The following is an 11,045-nucleotide window of genomic DNA, read 5'->3' on the forward strand; positions in this document are numbered from 1 at the left end:
CCACCTTGTGTGTGTGGAGTTTGCATGTTCTCCCCGTGCCTCGGGGGTTTCCTCCGGGTACTCCGGTTCCCTCCCCCGGTCCAAAGACATGCATGGTAGGTTGATTGGCATCTCTGGAAAATTGTCCGTAGTGTGTGATTGTGTGAGTGAATGAGAGTGTGTGTGTGTGCCCTGTGATGGGTTGGCACTCCGTCCAGGGTGTATCCTGCCTTGATGCCCGATGACACCTGAGATAGGCACAGGCTCCCCGTGACCCGAGGTAGTTCGGGTAAGCGGTAGAAGATGAATGAACTTCAATTGTCAGTAATAAGCAAATCTTATGCAGGCTACCGAGCGTTCTAAAGCGGAAGGTTTTTTACCATATATGGTGATTTGGGAGGAGCGTTTCTTTATGCAAATCAACGTGTCCATGAAAACCAGCGAATAAGTGTATAATTTCTGATTTCTCAACGTGTTTCTTGCAGCTCTTACATGCGAATCTGAAACTAACTTAAAACGCTTAAAACTGACTCTTGAGAGAATGCGAGCCCAAGCCTTGAAGCTCACTGTATAAAAACAAACAAACCATACAGTATGTGTGATAGAGACCTACAGCAGAGATTAAACGTGATCAAATTTTGCCAGGTGTCTGGAAGAAATGATGCATGACGCGACATGTCACTACAGAACGATGAAGTGATGAGTCAGCGTCAGAACCTCCGCCTGAAGTTGATCGTTTTCCCATCGGAGCGTCCTGAAGGGGTTTATTGTTCTGACACTACTGCAATTTAACTCCCAATTAAAATGTGTTTAATTATTAAAGAACGGTAAAAACGGGTCACTAAATGTTTACGTTCATTTAACGGAATATTATAGAGTTGTTCTTTATAGTGTTTGATGAAGAAGTGCTTCTGCTTTGCCAGTGCTATGTGTCTGTTAGGACTTGTTAGGAAAGCTAAATAAAGCGATAACATCTTGTGTATCCTGCACTAGATTTACACCTAGTGTTTTTTTCTCCTTGGTAGATTTAGCGCAAACATCTGCGCTGTAATTCTGGCACATTGGCCTTTTCCAGGTAGGATCCATGCGTGGCAAATCTGCATCTGGTTTCATACAACCTTCATCGGGAACCACTTTTTAGAACTGAGAGCTGAGATGAAACACAAACACTGGAGCTTGTGTTTAGTTTGAGTTGCTAGAGAAGATCCCAAACTCCGTCCTAAGATCCCAAACTCCGTCCTAAGATTTTACACACCTCCTGACCAATCAGACTGGAGAATCCAACAGCACCGTGGTATAAAATTCCTCAGTAACACATAACGTTGGTTGTGTCTCAATCTGAACAACACGACTTAGTGTAAAGCACCTACTCTGTTAATCTCAAGCACATTAGTATTTGTTTCTGAGAGTTTGACTATATGGATTGGAAACCGTCACAGTTTATGGTCTGAGACTAAAGAGTCATCGGTGGCCAAGTTGTGTTCGTTTATTATACAGGAAGTTCAGTGCACAAAGTGTCCCTCGTTTGTCAAGTCTTTGTACGTTATTATTTTTGCTTGAGTATCTGCTCTCTATACTCCAAAACATCTGAAGACCCTGAAAGAGAGGCTGTTTTTGGGAGAATCTGGCCGAGGGCCTCTCTGGATTTATAAGGCTCTGGCTTTTCCATATAAGGGGTTTTCTTTCCACTACATGGCTCTGATGAAGGCACTGTGTCCAGGGCACATACAGCCGACTGCCTCCTCCACACTCAGCGTACTCACTCACTGAGAAATGATTTAGTGCTCACTATTATGAAAGAACGTAAATCACTGAAATCATCTCCAGACAGTACAAATGGGTACTGAGCAACGGCCAAGGGCTGCAACACACATGTTGGTGCGCACACACACACACACACACACACACACACATATACACACACACTTTTTAAGTACATGTATACTTAAACAGAAAGACTTTAATTTGCACATACATTCAACACTCCAAACAAACCTTAACCTTCAGTAAATCTAATCCTAATCCTGATCTCTGTAACCTTAACCTTCAGCAGTATAACTAATCCTAATCTAAATTACTTTAACCTTCAGTATGCCTAATCCTAATCCCATCCTCAGTTCCCTTAATCCTCAGTACATCCCTCCCCAATTTCAGTCATTTTAACCTTAATATTAATCCCAATAATCTAAACCTCGGGAACCCTTATGTCAGTAACTTTGACCTTTAACCTCAGTAAGCCTGATATTAACCACAGTAATCCTAACCTCAGTTCCCTTCATATTAACCTCAGTACCTTAATCTTAATCTCAAGTCTAACTTCAGTAATCATTAATTCAGCAACCTTAATCTTAATTGTAGTTATCAGGAATTTCAGACTCAGCACTCAAAATCATTTAGCTTTTAGTTGTTAAAAAAAACAAAAGCTACAGTTTTTGTGCAGAAAGATTTTATGACCAGTCAGTCAAGGTTTACCTCAATATCAAAATATTTGGCCCCTAATGCACACACACACACACACACACACACACAGACACACACACACACACACACACACAAAGAGTGAAAGAGAGAGAGAGAATAAACAGAATTTTTCTTACCCTCCCAATGTACCTCATCCTTCTCTCTAGCTTTCTCCTTTTTGTTTCTCCTTCTCTCTTGCAGTATCCCTTTGCTTTAGCGGTACTTCCCTTCTAATCTCACGAGTTTGTTTGACAAACAGTCAGCAGCACTTCAGCGCGTGTGTACGTGTGCATCTCCTCATGATAGGCTCTCCCTTCAAAATCCTCAACACAACTCACACTGTCAAACTTTTCTACTTGCAGAAATCCTTCGACATCATACTAGAACGCGCTCTATGCCCCCTCCTCTATCACCGACATGAACGTGTTCCCTCTCTCTCTCTCCGACGGAAAAACACAGTAACGCTCACAAGCCTCTATAATAAGCAGATTTCAATTACACTGCTCCCCTTTCTGCTTCTCTCTCGCTCTCTCTCTCTCTCTCTCTCTCTCTCTCTCTCTCCTGGAACATTAGAACAGCTGGAATGAGTCACTCCTCCAACAACAAATAAAAGGGAAAACCCAAAAGAGACAAACTTAATCCGTAGCAGGAGAGAGGAAAAAGGATACGGGGTAAAACGAGGAAAAGGTCTTTAAGCAGATTCCGGAAAAAAAAAATCACCAAGTGTCAGTGGCCACCGTCATCCCAACGTGTATCCAAAAGATCCAAACAAATCCCATGACTCTGCCTGAGAGCATTTTTCCCCTTTCCTTTCCACCCCTCCCTTCCCTCCCTCCCTCGCTCCAGCTCTCTCTCCTTCACTCTTTCACATGCCAGGACACATTGGTGTGCAAAACACTAGTGAACTGCTTGCTGTAATATACACAGGGTACACAACAGGTATGTGCTGATTATCGGTCATACAATAAAATCACAATGTTTCTGTGGACACTGTAAACATCACCAAAGGCCCTGAGGTCCATTTTAGAGGAAGTTTGTTTTTCATCTTTTCATAGTCCTCTAAACTCCTCTCACACTTCCTCAAAATATCCTTAGGGATAGAAACAAAGCTGTTAAACGCTTCTCCTCGCCGGTCCTCCTGCAGAGGCACATCCTAATTTAGGGTCAACCAGCAAACACCGGCCAATCAAAAGCTCTTTACATTAATGAACATTAATCACAAAGGTTAACTTAGATGGCTATGATTTTCACTACACACACTGGCTTGTACTAGTGGGATTAATTATAGTGTATAGATGGCATGCAACATGCACAGAACAAGTAAAAACTCTGACAATATAATAAAAGAGTGCCATATAAAGCTCCATCTTCCTACACACTGTCACCTCACGATTAATGCGATATTTACACTCCTAACTAGCTCGCTGAGTGGCTTAGCACGTTCGCCTCACACCTCCAGGGTTGGGGGTTCGATTCCCGCCTCCGCCTTGTGTGTGTGGAGTTTGCATGTTCTCCCCGTGCCTCGGGGGTTTCCTCCGGGTACTCCAGTTTCCTCCCCCGGTCCAAAGACATGCATGGTAGGTTGATTGGCATCTCTGGAAAATTGTCCCTAGTGTGTGAGTGCGTGAGTGAATGAGAGTGTGTGTGTGCCCTGTGATGGGTTGGCACTCCATCCAGGGTGTATCCTGCCTTGATGCCCGATGACACCTGAGATAGGCACAGGCTCCCCGTGAATCGAGGTAGTTTGGATAAGCGGTAGAAGATGAATGAATGAACTACCTCGCTATACTGTATTATATTATGATGTTACATTTCTGACCAACCATATCTTCATTTAACTGATAGTCCAGCTAAGGAATTTCTCACTTGTCCACAGGTCTATTGGATGTTTTACCACATCTGCATCTGAAGGCTGTGTAAATGAAATGTATCAGCGGTTTCACTACGGTACGGTTTACCAAGTGGAATGCGTTCATCATCGTCAAGGGAAAGTCGTGGCCTAATGGTTAGAGAGTCTGTCTCCTAACCCGAAGGTTGTGGGTTCGAGTCTCGGGCCGGCGACGACTGAGGTGCCGTGAGCAAGGCACAGAACCCCCCAACTGCTCCCCGGGCGCTGCAGCATAAATGGCTGCCCACTGCTCCAGGTGTGTGTTCACGGTGTGTGTGTGTTCACTGCTGTGTGTGTGTGCACTTTGGATGGGTTAAATGCAGAGAACGAATTCTGAGTATGGGTCACCGTACTTAGCCGTATGTCACGTCACTTCACTTCATGATTATCACCATCATCATCATCGTGACCCCGATATTTATGATATTCATGGCGGCTGCTTAGTTGAAGCAATGTGAATACTTCAAGAGATAAAAGGTCAACACACACACACACACACGCACAGCAGGGGAGAATAAATTATTCATTGTAGTGGTCACGGCCAGCGTGCTGTGATGACTGGCAGGGCAGCTATGGAGACCAGAAACAAATACACACGCATGTGCGTGCACACACACACACACACACACACACACACACAGGTATTACATAACCAGTCTTATGAAAAAAATATGAAGAAACGCAGGGTACGCAACAGAAGACACAAAGCCATCTTTGTTTTTCTTCTTTACACACACACCCACACACACACACACTTTCTCTGTGTGTATCTGGTTGGATCTTTGGCTTATGGTTAAAGTTTCAAATTCAGTATAAGGAGCCAAGTTTTGCTTCAATGTCTCATTTCTTCCAAACAACACACACACACACACACACACACACACACACACACACACTTAAGCTGTTTCCCGAAGGATTTCCCCTGATTTAGACATTTAACATCAATTCGGTTGTGAAATAAATGTCCTAATCTCTCTCCATTCCTCAGATTCTTACTGGTCTAGAAAAGGAGGAATGTTGCATGAGATCTAATGCGTCGCTCTTATAGTTTAGCATTGGAGGTTTTGCTCATTGATGTTTTATGTGGTTTAATGACACTCCCATTTCCTTCTGCGGAGAAAATGCTGCACTCTTGTCTCATACTTGTTTTCATGTAAGTATATTCGAGAGGTAAAGCAGAGAGCTGACCCGAGCACACAGAGCAGGATCAGCGAGTGTGATCACTCAAGTGAGCTCATGAATTGCACATACAACGCTATTCATGAGCGTGGAGCCATGAAGGAAGCATGCAGAGGACAGGAGATCACTTCAGTTCAGCGAGCACTGAGACACACATGCTTCCTTTCCCCTCGCTCAACAGCTGATCTTTAAAGTAGAGGGCACAAGAAAGGAAAGGCCAGGCATGTTGTACACCATCTCACAAGCCTACTTTAGATTGCATGCACAGTTGCCATACCTACCATCTTTGTCATCATGGCGTGCTTGAAAGAAACAAATATAAGAAACAGGGAAAAACGAGAGGGAACATCATCAGTCAGTGCTGTTAAATGGGATAATGAATGGTTAAGGAAATCGGAACCATTTTTTCTTTTTTAATCACACTGTCTGTAAAGACACCAGTCTTTCATACACAGATGAAAGTTGCTGGTGTGTTAAAAGCAAGTTCTTCACTTAGGTTGGGGCTCTCAGAACATCCAGAGAAGTTCAGAACATCCAGAGAAGTTCAGAACATCCAGAGAATTCCCAAAACCTCAGGAAACTCCAACACATTCGTTGCCAGCAGTCCAGAAATACACACCGGTTATTTTACTAAACAAATCAAAAATCGACACACTGTGACATGACATTTGGTCCTGGGATGCACAGAGATCACCTGACTTTACTTTCATAGACTGAACCTCATGTGCCTTTGCATATATGTGTCTTCAGCTCACTCCTGTGACGTGACCAGAACTTAAGGTCAAACGTACGTTTCTGTTGAGAAATGCCTTAAGAAATGTGCAGGTCCATTTAAAGGGTTTTGGGTTGGGGTTTTTTTTTTTAGATCTCCACCCTGGTTCCCAGTGGAGTTGTTAGTGAGGAGCACAATGGTGTGTGTGTGTGTGTGAACGAGAACGAGAGAGAGAGAGAGAGAGAGAGAGAGAGAGAGAGAGAGAGAATATTTATGTCAGATTTAGCACTAGGGCTGATCCATAAGCATAAAATAGCACATTGACGATCATAAGAATCTTTCTTCTTCACATGGCCTGTTTGTGGTTGAACCATGTGCCTTACGTGATTGATTCAAACCTGCAGAAACTCCAAAACTCTCATCTAGAGCATACGACAGAATATTCTCAAACTGTGCTACTAACACAACAACTAACACTCTCCTAAAAAAAATAACAGAATGAAAAGAAACATGAGAAAGAGTCCTGAAGAATCCTGTATAATTAATATGTATAATGTCCGTTTGGGTTTTAATTTAAGATTTCCTGAGCGTCCAAATGACACATGACCTACAAATTTGCAGAACTGCATTATTAATTTGAATTTTCCATGCATAAACCGTAATGGACACCTTCTGGAGGATTAGCTTGGCATTGCCGGGTTACGCATTGCCAGTATTTTGTTAATCATAAAGACATCTGAGAAGGGAAAACGAAAGAAGCAGAAAAATTCTAAGGGATTCTGCTGGTTACAGATACAGAAGCAAATATCATATACATCTATAGCTGAAAGCCAAAGAAGCAAACTTGACCATGAGCTCTGTGGGTGAGGAGCAGGTACTCAACATCTCAACATCTTCATATCATCTCTCTCTCATTCTCTCTCTCTCTCTCTCTCTCTCTTTGCTGTCAATCACATAGACACTAGCTAATCGCGAGCAGCTGTAAGATCATGTATGTGGAGATCTCCCTATCCTCCGAGAGTGATGCAGTATGAGCAAGATGTCGTTGGATGGCTTCACCAGTCTCAGAAGAAGAACAGGATGGCTTTCAACCTGCTAGGGTGGCAACTTCATGTGTTAGACAAGGATGAAATTAATTTAGTTGAGATGTTGGAACAGTGTTTGCTTAATGTGCAAGTAAGTAGCCTATCACAGTGACGTTCATCAAGTCACTCAGTTTCATATCATATGACACTGCTAGCTAACTGACTACTACTACCACTACTACTACTACTAATAATAATAATAATAATAATAATAATAATAATAATAATAATAATAATAAGGCTTACGGAGGTAGCCCTGACAAGTCCTTAGCTCCTTAAACAATTTGTAACACAGTTTAAACTCTTGAAAGGTATTAAAGCCAAAGTCCTACAGCCAATTTCTATCAGTCTGTGAAACATATTTCTTTCAGCAGTAAATTATCTCTCACGTTGTTTAATTTTCTTCAAATCATATAATTGCTTTACCTCCTCTCAAGCTAACAATGCTAACAATTTATGCTAAAACCAAACCGTTAGTCAGTTGAGCTCTCACCTCACCTCTGTATTGAAATAACAGGTATAAAAACATTCATGATTAATACGTTTGGTAGAACTTATTGAAAATTTAGATATTTTAATCTTGTATATGTAAATATATTAAAAATTTACCTCAAAGAATTCCAAAAAAGTTATTAATCGAAAATACTTACTTCAAAAACAAAATAATAATAATTACTTCATCGAAAAATGAGCCCGTGAGCGCGATTAAAAAATAAAGTAAAAGTTTTTTAACAGGGAAAATAATAACATTTATTTTTGTTTGTTTATTTTTTACCTCAGTTGTCAGTTGAAGGCTCGAGCGCTACTGTTACGCCTCACTGCTGGAGCTCGTGCGCTGATCCGAACACGCGCTTCACGTTTCACTCACTTCACCTGCAGCGGCACGTGCGACCACGTGACAAGTCAAACTAGGAATAATACTAAATTGAAAAAAGAAGGAATCGTGTCGTGCAATAAAGCTTTCTATGAAGGTCTGTGGATGTTTGCTGCAGCTGCCTTCTTTGCATAAGAATTTGACTTTCCCAGAGATGCTCCACACCCTGCAGTTTAACAGTTTTCACAAATGGTTTCCTGTCATTCTCTCTGTCCACACAAAAAAAGAATAAATAAATAAATAAATCCTTACGCCTCCTTCCTCATGCACCGCTATGGGAAAAGGTCTGTTGTTTATTTTGGTATCAATTCAACACTTTTTTTGCACTGGTTTTATGCTACTTTTATTGCACCTCTAGTGTCCAGACTCACATATACAAAGTAAATCACAACATTACAGAAATTAAAGATTTTTTGTCATATACTGATATTAGTTATGAACCATTGACCATGTACACAGGGATTTGCAGGATAATAAAAAAAAACAAGTTTAGTTGACATTTAAGGAAGGAGTCTCCAGTGTCAGTCATAATCTGCTCAGTGCATTATATTAGAGACAACATTGTTCGGATGCTGTGTTAGAGAAAGCTGTGCAGTGGGTTTCTGAGCACTGGTTACTTCACTGAGCTATACAAAAGATGAGGGCATGAGTCATAAGAAAGCATCTGCTGGCCTCTACTGTTCAGAACTAGACCTTATATTACACAGGAAATCTCCTCAGATCAAGCCTACACTAAGTTTTCAGAGTTTTTTGTTTGTTGTTGTTTTTTAACATTTTTCTTTTTTTTTTAACGTTTTTTTTTTGCTTCCATACTGTTTATATTATTTATTAAATTATTACATTCAAGACAGCTCATTTTAAAGGTAGGCCTTGTATCGCCTAATGTCCAAAAATTCTCACCATGTTTCTGATGTTTAAAGTTTTTCCAATAGTTTTTTCGCCCAAACAAAAAATAAAGAATTCTGTTATTATTGTTGCTATTATTAAAATGTTCTACAGCATGTGCAAAAACACATAGAACCATTGTATGAGATACAAAATAATAATAATAATAATAATAATAATAATAATAATAATAATAATAATAATAAAACTGTGACAAAAATGATAAAAAATGTGAGAATGTGTGTGAGGATAAAGCAGATCATAACACACTGCACACACTCGACCCATAAATAGATTTTAGGGGAACAAACATATCACACAGCTGACGTTGAACAGAAACTCTGAGTTGTCTTTAAAGCAGAGTCCACATGAGGGTGCTTCAGCAAAGTGTGTGTGGGGAAATAGCAGCTCATTTTGCTTGTATTAGAGTCTCCTGACTGCCAAAAAGAAAGACAGATTTGTTAAACTCACGCGCGCGCACACACACACACACACACACACACACACACATTTGTGTATAGAGCTCTAAAACCATCTTAATTCTCACAGTAATCATTCCTCTTCCTCCTCAGCAGACAAAAGCCTGTGGTATTTCATAAACAGTTGACTCGCTTGGCCATCACAACGCTGTGTGGCCTCTAACACTGCACACACACACACACACTCTCTTTTCTAGTACTTTTCACATTTGTTCACCATACCATTAACTCTCCAGGAAGTTTTCATTAAGTTTATTCCACAGTGCTGTCTATCACGCTCAATACTGATTGGTCAGAACTTGCTGATTGCTTCCCTAAACCTGGTCACTTTATTAGGAACACCATTTGTTCCAGCTGCGCTGAGCAGAAGGGCACAACACAACACAACACAATGTTGAACCTTGAGGCTACAAAGCAGACCTCACAGGGCTTCCATTCTTGTCAGCCGAGGACTTTAGTGGGAAAAGAGCCGCCGAGAATATTCAGCTGAAAATGGAGACATTTTTTGATTGGCCATTAATATAAAACAACCATTCATTCATTCATTTATTTATCTTCTACCGCTTATCCGAACTACCTCGGGTCACGGGGAGCCTGTGCCTATCTCAGGCGTCATCGGGCATCAAGGCAGGATACACCCTGGACGGAGTGCCAACCCATCGCAGGGCACACACACACACACACTCATTCACTCACACAATCACATACTACGGACAGTTTCCAGAGATGCCAATCAACCTACCATGCATGTCTTTGGACCGGGGAGGAAACCGGAGTACCCGGAGGAAACCCCCGAGGCACGGGGAGAACATGCAAACTCCACACACACAAGGTGGAGGCGGGAATCGAACCCCCAACCCTGGAGGTGTGAGGCGAACGTGCTAAGCACTAAGTCACCGTGCCCCCATAAAACAACCAAGATTCCTTAAATAATTATAAATTAGCTTTATCCCTCATACCAAACATTTCCTAAAATTTTATTCATTTATTGTACTTTTTGTGCTACCTCACTAATACATAACACTGGATTATTACAAATCCAACACTTGCGATTCGCTCTCTTACAAAACTGGCCGACATCTTTAATTACACATATCTGGCAACGGCACTAAAGCAAAGCATGCTCGGTTAAACAAACACACCATATCGTCTGTCTTATAATTCCCCTAAGTTACTGTTACAGTTTTATGACATTTTGGTAGAATTATAATTTTAAAAGACACATATTAGCCCCCAGGCTGTTAGCTAACTAGCGTTTGCCAAGTAAATACTGCAGGATCTTTTACAGTAATTATGTATACACAGTCCAACATGGCGTCTGAGGAAATTAGCTATGATTGGACGTCATTGCATGGTTACTGGGTGTGATTATGTTTATTGCTTAGCCTAGCGTAAACAGTTGCATAGGGATTATAAACTTCAGAATATCAATATTCCAGTGAAACAATATCAGGACAATATGATCACACTGTTTAACACTATACAGCGGTTCTGAAATGTTTTG

The 11,045-nt window shown here is 41.2% G+C and overlaps 1 protein-coding gene across 2 annotated transcripts in view; it reads right to left on the reverse strand.

Moving 5' to 3' along the window:
* Nucleotides 1–8,225, reverse strand: part of myo1ca (myosin Ic, paralog a) — a 25,258-nt gene extending 17,033 nt beyond the window's left edge. The window contains exon 1 of one of the 2 annotated variants that reach the window (XM_060863383.1): nt 8,079–8,225. Coding sequence is in view for 1 of the 2 variants with exons in the window: in XM_060863382.1 (XP_060719365.1) it covers nt 2,577–2,594 (18 nt within the window). In the remaining variant the exon portion in view is untranslated. Of the gene's footprint in view, nt 1–2,576; nt 3,238–8,078 lie in introns of those variants that run through there. The other variant, XM_060863382.1, reaches the window with a different exon arrangement.
* Between the last annotated feature and the right edge of the window lie 2,820 nt (nt 8,226–11,045).

Source organism: Tachysurus vachellii, chromosome 26, assembly GCF_030014155.1.
Source record: "Tachysurus vachellii isolate PV-2020 chromosome 26, HZAU_Pvac_v1, whole genome shotgun sequence".
NCBI classification, from domain to species: Eukaryota; Metazoa; Chordata; class Actinopteri; order Siluriformes; family Bagridae; genus Tachysurus; species Tachysurus vachellii.